Below are 21,431 nucleotides of genomic sequence, written 5' to 3'. Positions count from 1 at the left end.
ATGGCAATAGTTAAAAGATCAATCAGAATTACACTGACAGTAGCCTACTTAAATGTTTCCCCCTGCAGCATCAAAACCTCTCCCCCCAGCTCTGCATGGTAACGCACTGTAAGTCGCTGGTTCTCTCACCTTGGACCTTGACCTGGTTGGATGTGCAGGTAGGGCAGGGCAGCAGGGTGAACTCCTCCGCCTGGTGCATGGAGTAGTCGGTACTGGCCACCACCACCCGATCCCCCAACCCCCAGCCCTCTGGTTGGTCGGCGAGCTCCAGGATACTGCTGTTGGACAACATGTCGATGGAGATGGAGGCCTGTGGGCGAACTGCAGAGGGAAATGGTTAGAGTTAGAGCGCACAGGATGCAGCACACTCACACAGGCCTACACAGCAACACCTGCCCAAACTGCATGTGTGTATATTCAAGTTCAGTCTCCAACATCTTAGTATGGCAGGGCTGAGAAATATGTTTTTTATACTTCCATTCCAATCCAATATTTTTTATATTTCTTCACATTTGACTTACACTATCGGCACATGTGAATAAAAAATAAAGTGGCTGGTGCTTGCCTGCTACATTCCCACATTTTAAGGTGTTTTCAAAATAATCATCTCCTGACCGCTTGGGTTTTTCTTCTCCTGGTGAATACTAAGGTGTTCACAGGCCAGATTGGATTTATACAGTGCTGTGCAAACGTGTTAGACACATAACATCTTCAGCAGCAAGGAGGGTCTTGCGGCAGATGGTACGACCCTCTCAGCATTGTTGGGTCAGTCTGGAATCATATGAAGAGACAGAAGTGAGTGAGACCGTCTAGATCCACAGAAGAACTGTGGCATGTTCTCCAAGATGACTTTAACAACCTGGTCAGACTAAATATTGATTTACTGCACCTTGTACAAAGTCAACTGATAAATAAAAAACTACTTATGGCACTGTTTTTGAATGTATCCTCACTTTACTGCCTTAAACATCCACAGAGTCCAGAGCGTAACCCCTCAGTGTTTTCTGGCTCTGTCCCTCGTCCTCCTCCCTGTCGAAAGTACCCACAACCCCTCACTACACAGACATCCTTATCAGATATGCGAACGACCCCAACTGCTTCTCTGAATGCTAAGGAGCAGTGGCTCCAGTCTGACCTCCTTCTGGATGTCTGAGCTCTTCATCTTGTCCTTAAAGCTGAGCAAGAAAACTCATTTCACTGCTCGTATCTACAATCTCATGCTTTCCCTTCATGACCATAGTTAAGTGCTGATGTCTGTTAACACAGATCATCCGTCAAAGCAAGAGAAAGAGTTCCAGTACTACAAGCATGTTACTATTGTTCCTGTTACTCATGCATTATATCTTACCGGCACTCAATAATAAGACCCTGAGATACTAGAGTCCTACTTGGGGCAACTCCTCCCAGTCATAGACTCAACTGTGAGCTGAGAGGGGAGCTGCTGAGAAGTCAGTTGTTTGTGGACACAAACAGCTCCAGTGCAGAAATACAAGTCCATAAAACCAGAAGAACAATGTCATCAGCAAAATGCAGAGATGCAATCCTAAGGTCACTGTAGCAGACACTCAGAGGTTCAGTCAGTGAAATTCACAGACAGAATCAGTGACAAGGCAGAACACAACACCCAGTTATACAAGGACCAGATGGCTCATATGTATTGAACTGTGCATCCTGTATTTCTGTGAGTGACATGGTCAGACGCCTCCTCCACCTCCACAAACATGTGTAGACTGGATGGGAAAACTTCCAGGGAGGCTGCAGTGTCCTGCTGCTCCACCGCTGTTCCTCCCAAAACTGAGGGTTGATAATAGTCCAGTGTAAGTTTTCCCTGGGAGGCTGAACAGGAGGGTACCACTATAATTTATATCAACAGTAAGTATAATCCAGAACATTTTGGTCAATATAACAATGGTTTGTTTTGATTTGTTCTTTTGTAAACATGAAACAGATAAACCAGTACTGATGCTGCAGTTGTCTCTCTGTGTTATTGCGTTTTTAAGTGAGACAACTGACCTGGACGGCTTGAAGTCAGTTTCCAAAGTGATGTACACACACACACACACACACACACACACACACACACACACACACACACACACACACACACACACACACATCCTATATTTGTGGGGACACGTCATTGACCAAATGCATCCCCACATACACAAACATGGTTGCTGATCTCAAACACCAGGCTGCGACTCAGTACCAGTCCGTGCAGCGTTGGCTACCGGGCTGCAAAGACATTATCTGACATGAGCAGACATTATACATCCACTGCACCCCGGCCCACCTCCCCCTCCATGAGGAACATATAACAGGACGGATGACCTGGTTAAGGGGATGATGGTGTGCAGCTTAGCAGCCTCTCTCGTAATTTCTGTTGTGCATCAAAACAGAATATCCCGCCTTCTGAATCTGAATCAGAAACAGGTTTATTGCCAAGAAAATTTTCACCTCACTGTTGTGGTGCATAACAGACAAAAATATGAGTACCACAAAAGTGCTGCACCAAAACACTGAATTAACAGTTTACAGATAACTAATGGTGTTCCACAAGGTTCAGCTCTAGGTTTAGTTGTTTTTACATTTTACATTAATAATATTATTTCATCTTCAACCAGCTGCTATGTACATTTGTATGTGGATGATATAATATTGTGCTGTATTGCCAACTCTGCTCAGCTAGCTGTAGGAAACCTGCAACATTCTCCAAGATGTACTTAATGACCTTAAACTTATTTTGAATGCACGTAAAACCATGTGCTGTTTTCCAGAGCTGTAGTTAATTCATGTTTCCACTGTACAAGGATCAGATATTGAGTTACAGAAACTAAATGCCTTGTTATTTGGATAGTTGACAAATTCAAATATACTATAGATAATCTTGTCAAGTACTTACAGTGGTAATAGATCAAACTTCCCTCTGCTGTGTGTAGCGGACATACCTGGCCTGGCATCAGTCACAAGCCATTAAAGAAGTTCATTATTAGGACATGCAGAGTTACGAACCCACAATTAACACTTGACTCTTACCACCATCAAACTATCACATTGATAGGAAACAGAGACAAAGGACCCTTCTCTCACAAACAGTCCATGCTGATAGCATGTCAGAGAGATGCTCAACCAGACCAGGGGTCAAAGGGTCAGTTTCAGAGGATCAACCAATGGACACCAGGTAACTGGAGAGCATGGACAAGATCTCCAGTTTGTAACAATAAGACTCTGTCTAATGATATTTGATTGTTAATTATATAGAAAAGTAACATCAAAAGAACTGATTATCACTAAAGGAGTGAATCCTGGCCTCTCTGTGCATGAACACACACACACATACACACACAAACTAGTTTTTCCCCATTTCACTCTGTCCCCATTTAGATAAGAATCATAAACTACAACCCACATTCCAGTCCTGGGTAGTGACCAGCAGAACTCTCTTCCCAGACACAGATCTGAGGAAGATTATAAAATTAAATATCTAAGTGTTCTGCAACTCATGAGATGTTTCTATGTAATAAGTCAATTCCCAGTCTATACTCTAGAATGGCTGAAATACAACATATAGGTTGCAAGACAATGTCCTTCATGTGACCATACTGTCAGCATCCTTCACACAACAGACATTATAGACATTCAAAATGTCTTTATTATTATCAATATAGTCAAAGAACTGATGTGTAATCCACATTTATAGACTATTAGCTTTAGGAAATGTTTATATTGTTGTTTGATCAGTTAACCACTTGTATCATGATTAATTCCAGGTTTGAAGGATGTAATATGAAATCAACACTCCTATTACTCCTCTCTGCCATTATTAGTGCAAGTAGTTTTATATGTTATTTCATTTAATGTTTTGTGGTCATGGTGGAAGACTGATGTGTGAGTTTATAGGCAACTATTCAAAAGTTCTGTGGAAAATTACTCTCTTCTCTAAGTGGAAACACAGGAGGAGACGGGTGACGCCCCTGAATCATGCGCCAGCCCCCAGGGGATAAAAACAGTCCTCATCAATTCACACAGCTCTGTAGCTTTGTAGCTCAAAAGAACTCCCAGCTCTTAGCCATCAGCTCTAAGTTATTGGCTCAAAGTCATCAGCTCTTAGTCATTGCTTTCTGCCATTTTGCACTTTATCGTTTTGTCTGCATCCTTTATTCTTTCTTTGCCACAGGCTCCAAGTAACATTTTCTTTGTCTAACGCAATCTTTTATTTTTATAAGCCAAGTCAAAACCAACTGAACCAAAACAACAGAAGTTCATCAGAGTAATTTTGTAACTTTTAATTGTTATCACGTTTTCATTTTAAGTTTTTCTTATGAACATTTGATGTAGGATTTATAAAGTTTATTATAATATTTATAAAAATCCTGATTTATCTCTTTTGGGTGGTAGGTTATATTATTAACTTTGAAATCAGTTGCTTTAATCATCCTTTCTGCTTGCTCGTTCTTCAGTTAATGGGCAAGTGGTTTGCTTGGTTTATTACTAAATTCATAATGTTTTTGTTTAACATATTTTTTTTTTTGTAATTTCATCTGAAATGTTGCGGTGTAGTTTGGCTCTGGACACAGTTAATTGTCTCCAATTATCCTTCGTAGATGCTGTTTTATGAAGTGCTTCACATCTTTCTGCTTCCCGCTCAAGTTCTTCTTCTTGTTCTTGCTTCTGTGGTTCATGTTTTTTAAATGACACATATGAAATAATTGATTCTCTTAAGGTGGCTTTTGCAGCTTCCCAGTTGGTATTGGGTCAATGAGGGGATTTTAATTCATTTTCTTTTATATAATTTGTAATCCACACTCACATTTTTTATTTAAATTCTTTATCTATCAGTAAGGAAGTATCAAATGTCCATCACCTAGAGACAAAGTGTTCCCTGTCGAAATGAATATTTAAATGAATTCCGGCATGATCTGAAACAATGATTGGATTAATTCCACAATTTTTTATCATGTATTTTAAGTGGACAAAGAAATAATCTATTCAAGAGTATGAATTATGAACATTTGAGAAAAAAAGTATAATCTTTGACATCCTGATTTAATTCACACCAGACATTAGTTAGTCCACATTCTGCACATAACCTGTGAAGGACCTTTGAAGATTTGGAGCTGTGGCCTTTAGTCTGGTTAGATTTATCTAAGATAGAATTGATTGTACAGTTAAAGTTGCCACCTATCTCTCCAAATCCTCTACAGTTTCCACTGAAAAGCAGCACCATGTCCCACATAAATGGTGGTTTATCTGTATTGGGAGCATAAACATTTAAAAAGGTTCTTGGGATTCCACAGATCGAACCTGAGATCAAAACAAACCTGCCATTATCATCTGTAACAGATTTTTCTAATTGAAATGGAGTGTGTTTGTTTATCAAGATGGCTGTTCCTCTGCTATGAGTTTTATATGAAGAAAAAGTAAACCTGACCCATCCAAATACCTTTTTTTTTATCTGTTAGATAAGTTTCTTGCACAAAGGCAACGTCTACTTGATCTTTTCTTTCCGCTTTAATGGAACTTCCCAAACCTTTAATATTCCATGAATTCATTTTCATATCTGACATGGCGACTGCTGCATGTTGGTAGGATTACGTCTTAATGTGTGCGGGTGACTAAAAGGTAGTGTGTCACTGTTTCTATTAATTAACAAATGACAACATGCATATGATGCATGAACCCACCCCCACTGTGGTATTGTAAACCACAACAGTTCACCGACTTCATAGCAGGCCAGAGAAAAATCACTAAATAGCACATGTATGCACAAACACATGTAAAGTCCTTGTGGTGCTGGCAACCTGGAGTGGCATTTCTCTTCTCTCCTCTGCTTTCTGATTCTCCCCACAAACAGACAGGTTGACACCTCATTACCTTGAGTGCAATTAAAGTGTGAGAAATCCCTCTGATACCGAGGATGGACAGATGTCAACTCCAAACATCTGAAAGTCAGGCCAAATTATCAGTGTTTTTTTAAAAGCACCCAATCTGTCGCAGGGAAGATAGTCCTGGGCAGAGCACTGTCAGCTCTCCTGCTGTTACAGCTGCATCACCAACAAGCACATCATAGCACACTAATGCATCCTGTATGAAAAAGACATGATAAGCATACATTTACATTTACTTATTCAGCAGATGCTTTCATCCAAAGAGATTTACAAGTGAGGGACATCACTAAAGCTTTCCTGCAGTAGGAGACCTTGGCCTAAATACTAAGTACTACACACATATGCATATATGAAAATACATATGTATCTTTTTATCTACATGGCCCTGATTAGGAAGCTGCTTTCCTATATCACTTCTATTATAGACTGGTCTGGACCATGTCAAACTCGGTCTAATGACTGGCTTTCACTGCAGGTCCCTCAAGTCTGTACTGAGCTTCCAAGACCTGCCTCTGTTCTGTGTGTTCCGACCAAGCATCAACCTCTGCGGATGGAAAATGAAGTCAACACCAAAGAACCAAAACCTGCAGTTCCTCTAATGACCACTAGAGTCTGGCTCCAACAGTGAGTCAGTCCCCATAGACTCCCATGTTAAAACGTCCAACTTTACAGCAGAAATAAACATGTTTACAGCCTGGTACAAAAACTGTTTTGGTCTCTAGAGCTAATTTCTCCTTCATGACACCCGTTTATATAACTCACCTGTTTACATTTTATTAATGCTTAAAGTTATACATAATTGAGGGTGTGACCTCTTTGAGTGACAGGTGGGTGAGCGTATGCTTGCCACAAATGGGGATGAACTTAAGTCTCCACACACGCCCCACCTCTTTGATCACAACGCACCAAGGCAGCCATTTGCGGCGCCATCTTGGATCTCTTTGTCTTTGTCTCCTCTGTCTCTGTTTAAACACCTTCCTACCCTCTAACAACAGGACTTCTCTGCTGTGTCAGCCACACAAACAACATGAGGAAGTTGACTGGATAAAACTCTGGATTTGCTATTTTTATGTTAAAATCTTGATTGAATGCACCTGCTTGTACAACTTTATGAAAATGACATTCAACTTTTTGAAATCATTTACTGTCTATGTTCATGAGTAGGTGGGTGCAGATGTACCCCACGTGCACGTGTGGTGTACGGGCCGATTGTAGAGTGATGCAGACGGGTCAGTCTGTCTTGACAAAAGATCACACCAACATTTCCGAGCAGTCTCCACATCTCTCTCTCTCTCTCTCTCTCACACACACACACACACACACACACACACACAAGCCCAGACATAGGTCTTTGGTATCTCAGTGTGGTTGGAGCAGAGCCTGTGAACTCCAGAGCAGCCTGCCCACACACAGCACACTGTGTGTGTACACCAACGCCGAGCAGCTGAAGCTCTCTGTCCATGTACTTACTTATATACTTGTGAGAGTCATTAATCACTGTTGAATAGTAACATGGTGTACCATCAGAGTTTATAGTTAGAAGATAAAAAAGAATCGTGTACTCACAGATACACCCACAGCCACTGACAGTGAGTGATACACGTACCCAGTTTTCCACAAAGGAAGCGGACCCTGTAGTTGCGACAGAGGCCGTGAGCCTGGTCCTTGTTGAGGCAGACAAAGCCGTAGTCCTTGTCATTCTTGTGGATCACATCTCCAGTCTGGTTGGATGGTATGCCATCATGGGTTTCAGCCTGGACAAAAGAATGATGAATGACTTACGGTCAAATTTTGTGACATGATAAAGGAACATTTAAAAATACTGGGAAATAAGTTTGTCTATAGCTGGAGAGACAGAGAGAGGGACAGAGAGATGTCTTAGCCACTTGTCTAGGAAAAGCCTTTGTTTTCAGTCCTTTAATGTGATGTGTTCTTGCCCCAGACATCTGGTATTTGTCTAGAGTCTGGCTTATTTTGTTGGCAAACTGCAGGAATTTCATCAAGTCCACCAGTTCTGAGGAATGGCCTCAGTTCTTTTGCATAACGTTGCTGTGCTAAACTTGAGAACTGTTTGGGGTTTCCCAGCTAAATTTGTTCTGTGGTCAACGCTGGTGCTGAGTAGGGGTGTACATATAGTGTAAATACTGCAAGCTGCCATTTCTCACCAAAGTCCCACGTGTCCTCCAGCAGGGGTTTGCAAAGTCTGAGACCATAGGCCTCCCCTCAGACAAACCCCTCACTCCACTTTAGTTTACTTGCTTTGTTTCGCTCAGTTCCTGGATGCCAATGGGATCGTGATTATGTTATCTGATGTCATAGATACTCAACAGCTGAGTCAAGATAGTCTAATACTGCTGTTTGACATAACCTGAGACTAAACCAAATACATAAAAACGGTCTGTCCTGAGGCTTTTATTCGTTTCTGACTCTGGGAAACTAAACCACTGTATCTCTGAACCATCACACACATTTAGGCTAATGTATGTGATCTCTTTTGATAACTAATGTAATAACTTGTAATATTTTCTCCCTTCCATTCACCTCCCTGAGACTGTTTGGAGCCCACCTGGTGAGGCCCACCTCCCACTTTGAAAACCTCTCCAGCATTAGCTAGTAAGGCCAAAGGCTACATCCACACTACTGTTTTCACTTTAAAATGAACATGATCCCCGTCCAGACTAACACACCTGTAAACGCATACATACATGATCATTTATATACACTGGGCATGTGCGAGCCGGTGTAATTTCAATTCAACATTTTCAGAACGTGAATTCACTGACTTTTACACGGGGACTGTTGTTGTTTAAACGCTACTTTTACTAAAAGAGCTCTTGTGTAATCCAGCAAATTTCCCTCCAGAACAGAGTTGGTGGAATAAAGGCAGAGAGCAGGCCAGAGGAGGTTTCCCTTTCTCTTTGTTTTTGTATGTGGTTTCATTTGTTAATGTCTATACACTAACCATTTCCGACATTCAAACATTCCTACACAAACTAAAAAGCTGTGACCTCTTGAACTCCACTGACATTCAGTGTTACCATTACAGCACAAGTGAGCGACATCCTGCCTCAGGCACTGAGCCTCTTCACATTTCCTTAGAACGGTCAGATAATCCAAAACAAATCAGAACCGCATTACGTAACATATTGGAATGAGACAACGAAAAAAAAAAAAACACTGGGCTGCTAAAAATAGAGATCCCACAGAGGCAAATTAGAGAGTGAAAACTGCAAACTGAGGAAAACTTTGACTGTGTCCAGACTCTGTGGAAAAATGATGACACACGCAGAGCTGGAGGACATGACAGTTCCACTTCCAGTTCTACTGACTACATCGTAAAAGGCAGATATTAAAACGAAAACTAGAGAACTAAGATTAACACACTTCTGGAAATCATTATCTTATGCAGCTATTCATTTGGCGGAGCAGCCCAGTCAGAGAACAGGAGGACATAAAAGACAAACTGGGAGGAAGTTGAAATGACAATGACATGGAGGTAGCAAATTGCACAGCAGCCATTTAAAGAGCAGTTGGAGCGTGCAGTAGCTATTTTTTCATGGTAATGGTATGGGTGTTGGAGGCTGTGTGGGCAGACCTGGCACTGCTGCTTATCATCATGGAAGACTAACAGCTGCTGCTTCATGGTGCCAGGCTGAATCACGTTGACTGGCTGCGGCCGTGTCGTGTCCCAGCAGCACTGTAATGAAAGGCTGGCGTCGTGCTGATGATCACCTGACTGGACGGACAAGACCTACTCCAATAGCACTGAACGCAGTGGCGTCTGGAGCTGATGTCCATGTGGCGGCTTCGCTTTGGAACACCAGTAACACAACTTTATTGTTGCTACGTGTCGACGTGAGATTAAAGTTGTGATTTTTCAGGTTTTCATGAAATCCCATGTTGTTGTTGTTGTTTGTTGTTGTTGTTGTTGATGTTGTCATTTTTTTCTGCAGATACATTTTCATTCTTACTACCTCTCTGTCCAGAGGGGGATTCACAGGAAGCAATGTGCCATGCGACCCAACATAATTTGGGAAAATTCTGAAAACAGTCTCACTGTTTCCTGTTCACTCTCAAAGCTGTGTGATGTTGCTGATGATACAACTGGAAACTCTTTTTCCTGCTTCTTTTAAAGCTGAATCAAAAGCAAATGGCAGAATACAGGGAAAATCTTCATTATTTAACGGCAGATCGGTTTTAAATGTTGCAGGGATTCATGGAACAACAGGATCAGTCACCACAAGTTGTTCCTCCAGCTCCTCAGCAGGCTCACCTACTCCTCTCACCGTGTCATGCAATTATGTGGAACACTGCTTGTGTGTGTACAGTGTGAGATTCAGATGATTGTTTGTCATTATTCTTGACTGATGACTTCACCAAAACAACGTTTTAACATTTGTTTGGCTGCACTGTAAACAGATATACCAGTTCTCCTGTTGTAGTGTTGACACAGTGGCTGCTCCCTCAGTGTTTGCTGTAGAATTAAACTGTATTTTCTGTTACCACAGTAACAATCATCCATTACTGAAATCTCAAGGATTACAGCTTCAGGGGAAAATAAAGGTCCCTACTTTAAGAACAACTCCTTCAACCTAAACAATCACACAGGTTGGTTTTTTTTCAACCCTCGGATACGACCTATTGGACCATCTCCTGCATTAGCACCCTGACAGCACCAGGTGTGCTGGACCTTGGTTGTCATGGTTACAATAATAAACATGCGGACAGTGGTGTAGCTACCTTCTTCACCATGGTTACTATAATAACGGTCATGGCTTGGTTAGGTTTAGGAAAACCTACCAACCATTTGGGTTGAAAGAAGTACTTTTAACGGGGCGGCTGTGGCTCAGGAAGGTCGGTGGTTCGATCCCCGGCTCCCCCACGCCGCATGTCAAAGTATTCTTGGGGAAGATACTGAACCCCACATTGCCCCTGATGGCTGTTCCATCAGTGTATGATGTATGAGTGTGAGTGAATGGGTGAATGTGGCAAGTATTGTAAAGCGCTTTGAGTGCTCAGTAAGACTAGAAAAGAGCTATATAAGTCCATTTACTTCCTCAACATTAGACAGTCTTTGTTGTCATGGTTACAAAAAAAAATGTGCTTAACTTTGTCAAACGGTCATGGATAATAGAAACAACATAAACAGCTACTTCAACATGGGAATGGAACAGCGCTCTCCTGTGTCACATTCATCCGTCCACCACCACCTCCTCCTGACGTGGACTCTGTCTCTCTTTATACTACGTCACCGCACTTTTCTCTTTGCTCCTGTCGTAATTACTACGACCACTAGAGGTCGCCTAGCAACAAAACATAACCTATGGGTCATAATAAGCTGCTGCACAAACGACCTGCGGGCTCATTTTTAACAAGAGGACGGTCTCTTTAAGAAACCTGCTGTGTTGGGCAGTAACGCAGGGTCAGTGCAGTTTAAGCCAGCCAGCAGTTTGTTAGTCTGTATTTTCATGTCTTGTCCACACATGTGCAAACCCATACCACACTGTTTGTGTTGGTCTGTCTCTCTGCACTTTCTGCCTCTACCCTGTGGCACTCAGCCCGTTGGTTTCTACTAAAGATATAAATCTGTGAAAACAAGTTGCAGGTGTATGGTATGAATTTTACAATGCGGAGGGATTTGCATTAACAGCTGGTCACTGTAGTTTTTAACAAGCATTACTTGAACAGGAGTAAATTACATTACACCCCCCACCCCCCTGCATGGGTCATGTGGCAAAAAAAAAAAAAAATATTCAGGTGAAAACCGTGTGCACGGAGTGTTAAACAGAGCGAGTGGATTGGTAAACCGTGCACGTTGTTGTACTGAGCGCTGCCTGCCAGCTCAGAACTGCATGCCCTTAACAGGTGCTCATACAGCTAAAGTGAAGCTGCATTATAACTATAGCTACAAGCTTCATTAGAAAGAGTTCAGCTAAAGATAACCTGCAGTTTGGATGAAAACATCAAGCCACATTACCAGTTCCTAAAGCTAGAGGCTTTGATATATTGAAACAATTTCACTTCAATAAACATCTACTGGTAAGAAACATAATAAACAACTGTATTAATTCTCCCTCTGCTGCTGTTTTGTAGAACAACGTGTTTTCTACTGGAAATGTAACAAAAACTCCCAAAAGTTAAAACTACGAGATGAACTGATCTTCAGGCTTGAGATCAAGGTGAGTTCTGGTATTTATAATAAACAATATCTTATATATATAAAATATCTAAATATTATAATGGAACTTATAATAAATAGAGTCCAGGTACAGTGTCTGGTACGTTTAGGTACATCCAAAGCCAGATGTTTGCTCGTGGAGTCACAGCTGCTCTCCTGTGCTCTGTAGGACCTTGATTACACAGCACTGTGCGAGCCATAAATAATCACCTGCAGCCAGCAGTTTATTTAGTGTCAGACTGGAATGTGAGCAAAGCTGCGTCGAGTTGTGCGTCTATTTCAGTGACACTCTGCAGGTGAACCACATCTCTGAAAACCCCGCCCACACTTTCCTACAGATCCTACATTCTCTATGGATATACTGTATGTCAGACATATTTAAATGGCTTCATTCATTTTAATGCAGGCCTACTGAGGTTGTGTACTGCACTACATTTACATTTACAAATGTCAGGAAGCCTACGGACACCATGACAAATAAAATCATAACCCTAACACTATTATGACCAAGATAGCACCTAATGGGGACAGTAGTGTGCGTGTAAACACTGACATTGACAGAGTATGTTTTGTTGATGACGCTAAAGTTGAATTAAACTAAATATCTATAAATCATTTGGAAAAAGATGTATCCCCTTTGGAATTGGGGTCTAATAAACATTGGGCCTCGCACCAAAATTGCCAGACATGGCTGAGCTTGTTGTTCTCGACTTGGGATTTTATAGCCCTCCTGTGGTATTCTGGGAAATGAATGGGTGAGACTCCAATTTAGAGCCAAGTGTATAAAATTTAGAGTTTAAGAACATATCCATCCATCAAATGGACAGACCTCCATTCTTATACAACTGTGCACACACGCACACACACGCATGCGCACACACACACACACACACACACACACACACACACACACACACAGATGGACCCGTCAATGGTATAATCCATTCCCTAGCCGCTCAGCCTGATGTTAACCATCACAACTGAATAACAACCCTAAGCGTTTAACCTACATCTGATTTTATCCCTCGCCCTGAAACAAACTGTTTCAAACAAACTAAAGGTAAAAAAGATTGTGTTATTCAAAAGACCATTGTACAGTCTACAGTTCTGTCTGCTCTTGATTATGGTGATATTGTTTATATGTAAGTTTCTCCCACCACACTGAAGCATCTTGACTCTTTCTGTCGCAGCCCACTGCGCTTCATCACGGGTGACACTTTTCTCACTCATCATTGCATCCTGTATATAAAGGAGGGATAATCCTCCTTAACAAAGCTGAAGGGAGAAGCATTGTACGGTGTGTTTACTGTAAAGCCTGCCCAGTTAACTCTTCTCTCTGGTTCCATTTAAACTCAGCACTCATAACATCAGGTCGCAGCACATGTCATCCAGCTGAACCTCTTGTTCACACTGAACTCAGAAACACTGGTTTCAAATGCTATGCTGCGGACAGAGGGAATGAGCTGAAGTTACATTCTCTTATTTCACTGAAACATTTGAAAGGTTTGTACTTATGTATCTACAGTCACGCTTCATTCATACTATATGCTTTTTTTTAAATGTGAAAGTGTATAATGTCTGTCTGGGAATTATCTGTGTATCTATTTTAATTGCTTCTTTGTGTGTCTCTGTCAATTTATTTGTACATGTCTATTTTCACACACAGGTCTCTCTTGAAAAAGAGATCTGGATCTCACTGAGACGACCTGTTTAAATAAAAGATTTGATTAAAAACAAACAAGTAAAAACAGACATAGTTATTATTATTACATAATTACATTATTACAAGACTCTGAGACATGAAATGAATAAGAAAATCTAACACAACATGGGGTGGTAATTATATCATGATAGATTTGTACACTGTAAGAATCGGTCCATTGTGAGCAGGAACACAAAGCTAAGACAACCCTGAGATTTACACTCTGCCTCTGCCCTGCTCCACAGCTCCGTCTGAGCAGCTGTATCACATTCTGGGACCAAGACATCTGCTAGAAATATTTTTCAAAAATAAAATTCACAACCATTCCTCAACTTGCTTTTGTTCCAAGTGGAGAACATCATCGTGAATCTCTGACAGAACAGCGCGGGATGGAAAAAAAAAAAGACCTGGATCCAAAGTGATATCAGTCATCTGATCTGATTTTGGCTAAGACAACAACCAGGAGTATTTTCCCAGCATGCTGGTCCACCTCTGCAATTTGCTGGAAAAAGATGTCACCTCAGGCAGCTGAACATTTACACAGAGGGAGGTGGTGGGGGGGGGGGGTTGGGGTGGTGGGGGGGGGGGGTTCTGAATATTACCTTGCCAAGATATTAAAAGTGACATTTCTGCTAATAAGCTATCAGGGGGCTTCCATGTTGCTTCAGAGAAATATTTTTTTTTACAACTGTTCAGGTCATCATCAGTGAGTTTAAATACAATCTGGATGCGTTTTAAAGTGAGTGACTGTGTGAGCTGTGTGAGTAATAAATGTTATGGATATAGGTCAGTTTGCAGGACTTACAGGACAGTTTTTATGAATTGCTGAAACACTAAATCTCAAGCACTCAGTGACCTGAGGACATTTACTGAATCAATCACTCTTTTGGTAAAAAATATAAACTATTTTCACCTGGTTAGACACAAGTTGCAGATCTAATTTCACCTTTTAACAAAACTCACAAACTTTTTACTAAAACACTCTGTGTTCTGTGATGTACTCATGGTGCATGATGGTTTCAGCACAGGTGTCATAGCTAACACACAACAACTCAAAACTGTTCACGCTTGTTGCTAATGATGTGATGAAACCAATGTAAGACAGGTCAGAGTGCACAGGTTGATGAAGAATGAAGTTTGAAAGAACCAGGAAAATAAATAATCTGAGAGGAAGAGGAGGAAGACCAAGGCCACGACCAGTAATTTCAGATGAAATTATAGCAATTATAATAGACCATGTATATACAGCACATATATATATATATATACATATATATACATATATTTATATGTGTGTTACGAGTATAGGTCAGTTTGCTGGACTTACATTAACGGGTTGGGACGGGTCCAGATTTCATTTACAGATAAATGCAGCTAATGGGTTCCAGTACTGAGCTTTGAGGGTGTGGGGCAGATGCAGGTTTGCAAAACTGGACCCCTGCAGGACTCCCATGCTGGCTGTGCACATACACACACACTCATGCATGCATGTGTCTGGTGCAGTAAGGAGAGATTTCTTTACCTGGATGTCCAGCGGACTGCCACACAGTCTGTCGGGATACGCCTCGTGCAGGTCAGACAGTTTCTCCCAGTCTCCAGATCCCTTCTCATCATCCCTGTCAAACCATTCTGTCCACTCTGCCTCTGGGACACACACACAGGCACACACACACGTTTATTTTTGGGGAAATTACATAGACTTGCATTTATTTCCTGGACTCTTACCCTAACTCTAACCATAACCAGTGACCCAACACTCCGCCTTTTCCTTATAAGGGACACAGCGTTTGTCCCCAGTTGGACAAGCTGTCCCCAATTAACAGGTCTTTAGTCTAAAATTTGTCCTCAAAAGTAACCTAACTCTGACACACACACACATACACACACTCTCTGGTACCTCCCAGTTCAGTGAACACACAGCCAAGTGGTAAATATTAGACTAATCTACGTCGAAGCTTTGGCTTGTAGTCAATTTAGACTTCCAGAAGACATTGGTAGCAGAGTAATTGAAGGGCTCTTTCCTTCCATTATGTTCTTTGTCTGGCTGCCACAGCGGGGATATGCATTTGACTGTGGGCCTGCATTTCAATCTGGAGCTCGACACACAGTGAGGCTGCTGACAGTGTTCGAGCAGACTGAGGTGGAGGAAGCTAACAGGTTTACACGTATGAACTCATGAACTAACAGTGAGTTTATTGCATATATTGATATCATCACTAATACTGATGCAAGTGAACCTGTTGTAGAAGAAGAAAAGCGTCTGAACCAACACATCCTCAATCCCAGCTCATGGCATACACACACTCAGACAGTTCCTCTTGGCGGGGGCTGTTTAATTCACTGGCTGCCTCCCTTTGTAAATCTGCTCTGGCGTTCTCCGAGATGTGAGGTCCGGACCACCAGGTGAGATCGACGGTCAAGATCCGAGCCCTCAGGCAATTTACTGCTGGCTCTGTTATCTATGGCATTTTAGATGATGAAATGTCCTCTCTTCTACTCTGTGGGCTTCTCTTACATATAAATATACCACCACATTTCAATAAAACATTTCAATATATAAATGAAAATGAAAAGGGGCCCAGTTTAAATGTCATCATATTTTTATGTGTACATTACAGATTGGATATGAAGTGCACCTTTCACTATACAAGTTGTCAAGTCTGCTATGTAGCCGACTAACAGCTACTGGTCACTATGTCTCTCCACTCATGTCCACCTGTTATCACATGTGATGACAACTACGCCAGTTCCATTTGCTGATGTAGCTGAAAGCTATCAAATAGCAAGTAGTATTATAGCACTTGAGAAGAGAAGAGAAGAGAAGGAGAGAAGTGAGTACACAGAAGAAGAATAGTTTAAAGATACTTCAGTATTTAATGATAAATGTCAAAGCGCCTGATCTACTAAGAAAATCATAATGTGCTAGAGCTGCAGTTTTCACTGAGTCTTCAGTGAAGGGAGGCTCATAGGCTCAGTTCAGCTGAGGTATTTCTATGACATCACTGAGTTCAGAGAAGAAATGGTTAGGTAGTGATGTTAATTACTGGACACAGTCAAACTCCACCTGAGATAAACAGCTAAACGCGTCTGTGGGCCACGGACATGAGATGGAGTGATACAATAAGATTGATCACACACGTGAACACAAAGCACCGGAAGTGATGGAGAGAGAGAGAGAGAGAGAGAGAGTGAGGAGGGGACAGAGAGAGAGAGAGAGCGAGCAGCAGATTGTTCAGGCTCAGACAGCAGCAGGTGGAGGTGGAGGTGGAGGTGATAAACACTGTCAAACACAAGTTGCTCTCAGTTGCTCCCTGTAGTCATTTTACAGTTCACTGATGATCCTGCTCAAATTCAAAGATGACCAACACAAACTACAACACCCACCCACTGCTCACTGGTGTTACAGTAATCAGACATTGTGCTCATTTTTGTTTATAATGGAATTAAAGAAGCTTATTACAACCTTCCTTGTGAGTGCTGTTTACCTCCGGTCTGCAGAGGGAAACAATGCTCCCCAAAAAAAACAGTTGCAAATAGCGTGATCCCTCTCCACACAGTACGCACAGAGAGGAGCGACGAACACAACATGTGTTTGGAGCTGAACGTGTCAAAGCCTTCAGTATCCCTACGTAGCTCTGAGAGTCATCCGCCTACATGTCGTAGCGCAAACCTCTGTTTGTATGCGAGAGAAGTTCCGGTACCTTGCACCCACTGGCTGCTGGTGGTGACGGTGAAATGTTCCCCGTAACTCGAGCGGAAAACACGAGAGCTGCGGGCCTCCGAGGACGCCTTGGTCCCTGACAACACACAGAAACACACACATTACGGAAATGTTGCAGTCATGTCAGATAACACCTGGTCTTGTGCAGGGTTTTTCTGCACTGGGACAACTTTGACCATGTCTGTGGCAGAGCGGCTCACACACACATACACACCACACACACACACACACATACACTCCCTCCCTCCTCTCTGCTCTGGTTAAGCAGTTGGCATATTCCACTGTTATTCCTCTTCCCCTTACTGTTGTAGCAGCGTGACCAAAGGGTGCTGACTTGGTAATTCCATTGCTACTTATGCATACATTCACATTCATCCACAGGACGCTCTGTTGCCTAACCTTTGTTAGGGTGTGTGGCATGTTCGCCTCGTCACACCTCACCTCTCCGTCTCTCATCACTGAGTTCGGTTGGTAAGACAGAGGTGTAACATTTTCCCTTGTTAATAGTTTGTCCTCGCGCTTCAGGGTCATGGGAACGTTCTTGGGGCTCTTGGGGGCTGGTGAGCAGTAGCATGTATTGAATATTCTCAGATAGTACATGAGGGGTTTGGGAGTATTTCTATATTTTTGTCTTGCATATAGAGAGTACTTTATTTTGGTTATTCAGTATTCTTGTTTTTATTTTTATTTTTTGTAAATAGTTTTCATTATTTGCAAATGAATCTCACCAACATACTGTACCTCAAGACATAGTCCCATTAAAGTGTTCTGCAGGGACAGTGTGTCAGAATGCCACTTACAATATGTACATGCATAACATCATGTTGGAAGCAAACAATTAAAATTTGATTCCTACCTTGATAGACGGCGTAATCTTCCACAACTGATGAGGTGTCACCCTTTGTCACTATAAAAGTCCAGGGATGGCTGCAGAGGGAAAAGAGATAAGAGATGAGACTGGGAATAGTGACAACAGATCAGATAATGGAGAGAGAGAAAGGACAGGAAAAAGATAGACACAGACACAGTCAGAGACAGAGACAAAGACACAGTCAGAGACAGGGACACAGTCAGAGACAGAGACAAAGACACAGTCAGAGACAGAGACACAGTCAGAGACAAAGACACAGTCAGAGACAGAGACACAGTCAGAGACAGAGACAAAGACAGTCAGAAACAGAGACAGTCAGAGACAGAGATACAGCCAGAGACAGTCAGAGACATAGACAGAGACACAGTCAGAGACAGGGACAGAGACAAAGACACAGTCAAAGACAGAGATACAGTCAGAGACAGGGACAGAGACAGAGACACAGTCAAAGACAGAGATACAGTCAGAGACAGAGACAGAGACAGGGACACAGTCAGAGACAGAGATACAGTCAGAGACAGAGACACAGTCAGAGACAGAGATACAGTCAGAGACAGAGACAGGGACAGGGACAGAGACAGAGACACAGTCAGAGACAGAGACAGGGACAGAGACACAGTCAGAGACAGAGACACAGTCAGAGACACAGCCAGAGACAGAGACAAAACCACAGTCAGAGACAAAGATAGAGACACAGTCAGAGACAGGGACAGAGACAGAGACAGAGACAAAAGGTATAATAAAGAAATGAAGCCAGAAAAGGAAAAGAATAGACACACAGACATACGCAGCTGAAGAGCAGGTGGAAAGTTAGGAACATGTACATTAGACAGAACACACACACACACACACACACACACACACACACACACACACACAGATGGCATATAGATAGATAGATACATACTTTATTTATCCCCTAAGGGAAATTCACATTTCTGATAATGTCTGATAAAATAAAAATGTAGCCACTGACATCCACAAGTCTGGAATTAATTAAATGAGCTCTCCCAGCATGCATCACTCTGCTAATGGCATGCTGACTGTCAGCGAGGAACAGGAGAAGCTCTATGCATGTGTGTGACACCATGTCTAAGATGTCACCATGCATGTGTGAATGGAAGTGAGAGGTTGTCTATGGTCATAAAAATACTCATGTGTAAACTGTGTAGCAGTCAGGACTGAGGTTTGACTCTGGTGTCGTGGAGATGGACTCGAAGCACCTGCTCAGACCTGCTCAGACCTGTGCTAACATGTGTCAGGTGATCCGATCACAAGTGGTCAGCTCTCAGTTCAGGTGTGAACGCACCCAAGACACTTTTGGGATGCATTTGAGATCTGAACGGATCTCCAACTTTCATAATGAGCCAAAAATATTTTACCATTTCAAATGGCGTAAACTTTATTTCACTGTAGAGCTGTGCACAGTGCATTGATGGCCTCTCTCTCTCTCTCTCTCTCTCTCTCTCTCTCTCTCTCTCTCTCTCTCTCTCTCTCTCTCTCTCTATACAAGCACTCAGTGGCTCGTAGCAGTCACAGGACAGAATATCTTGTACAGTCGCATTCAGAACATGTATCTGCTGCCCACAGCTCCAAGACAGGGTGCAGTGATCGTTGTATGACTGTTAAATATTAGCGAATGCATAGTGGATACTTGCAGGGATGTATTAACAAAAAACATTTCGCTTGCTCTCCTTTTCGACCCGTGGTTCTACTACAGAGAAACATTTCACGAGCAGGTCTCTGTTTTGTTTGTCTCGTGCACGTGCCCGAGGACACACGTGCACGTACACACAATTTATGTGATGCACATTTCTGCCAATGGTGTCACACCTTTCCACTGACCCACAGGTGGCAGGAGAAGACAGCAGTGTGCCGGTAAAGGCAGTGAAGAAGATTGCAAGCACTCTCTCTCTCTCTCTCTCTCTGTCTCTCTCTCTCTCTCTCTCACCACATCTCTTCCTCCTTAATAAATCCATGGTTAACGTGGATGTAAACAAAGCCGGATTTAAAATACTTCAAAAACAATCTGCATTGCAAATCTTTTATGAGGAAGGAAATGCATTCTCCATGTTTGTTAGACCTCAAGGATACAAACACATTAACATTAAGTAACAGTGGAATTAGTATTTACTGAATACATCCAGCAAGGCCGGTCTGGCAGCAGACACCTTGAAATCTCTGCAGTCACTGAGGTCACACTGGAGTGACTGACACTGATCAGTAACACTTGTGAATTGCGGCTGATATATTATAAAATCTAAGCTCTTACCATCAACACTATCAAAACAGGAACCACACCTGTACACACCCCCCGGATGACTTCATATCAGTTTAAGCTGAGCTTTAAAAGAAAGCTGCGCCCGAGGTGAATTGCGGTGTTCCTCCACGCCGCCACCAGCACCGCTGTGGCAGCTACGGAAAACATATGCAAATGACACAACTGAGAATGTACTGCAGAGTCTACACTGTCTCATAAATTCCAGATTATTAAAATGTCTCTGGGTGAGCCACAAATTACAGAGCCTCTCTCTCTCCTGATGACACCAGTGTTGGTCTGTTTGGCAACAGTGTGAGGAGAGAAGGCGACAAGAGTCATTAAGCAGGAATCCCTCTGTCACCTCACCCCTGCTCATCCATTCACTCTGGCTCCTACAGCATCCACAACCACGGAGCAAAGTGCAAACTGGGAAAAGGGAAATGTTCAGATGCGCTCTGCCCTCATACCGTTTATGTGTTTCTGCGGTGTCCTCTGCAGCATTGAGTTTCATAACAGCGCCTGGCTGGGTCTCTAACCACAGGCCCTGCACTGCCAACATCCACCAGCACAAAACACAAGCTAGTGGTTTATCATGCAAAGTTGCCCATCCGACAAACAAAGGAGAACAGCTGAGTCTTGTTTGAGGAATGTGTAAATGTCCAAGTGCACACATTCTTATCCACCCTGATACCCCTCACGTCAGAAACTCCAAGACATCTCCAGGGCTCGGTTATCAAGGCATGATTCAGTTTCCATTTCCCACGCATTCCTGACATACTAGCACACACACACACACACACACACACACACA

At 42.4% G+C, this 21,431-nt stretch overlaps 1 protein-coding gene across 4 annotated transcripts in view; it reads right to left on the bottom strand.

Annotated features, from left to right (window-relative positions):
• Positions 1-21,431, bottom strand: part of cemip (cell migration inducing hyaluronidase 1) — a 188,722-nt gene that overhangs the window by 56,434 nt on the left and 110,857 nt on the right. For all 4 annotated transcript variants that reach the window (XM_056377399.1, XM_056377392.1, XM_056377384.1 and 1 more), the window contains exons 7-11: positions 18,346-18,416; positions 17,470-17,565; positions 15,291-15,412; positions 7,495-7,642; positions 130-321 (exon numbers count right to left, since the gene is read on the bottom strand). In XM_056377399.1, coding sequence (XP_056233374.1) covers positions 130-321; positions 7,495-7,642; positions 15,291-15,412; positions 17,470-17,565; positions 18,346-18,416 — 629 coding nt within the window. The remainder of the gene's footprint in view (positions 1-129; positions 322-7,494; positions 7,643-15,290; positions 15,413-17,469; positions 17,566-18,345; positions 18,417-21,431) is intronic.

Source organism: Seriola aureovittata, chromosome 1 (assembly GCF_021018895.1).
Source record: "Seriola aureovittata isolate HTS-2021-v1 ecotype China chromosome 1, ASM2101889v1, whole genome shotgun sequence".
Lineage (NCBI taxonomy): Eukaryota > Metazoa > Chordata > Actinopteri > Carangiformes > Carangidae > Seriola > Seriola aureovittata.
This window is presented reverse-complemented; position numbering and strand designations above follow the sequence as displayed.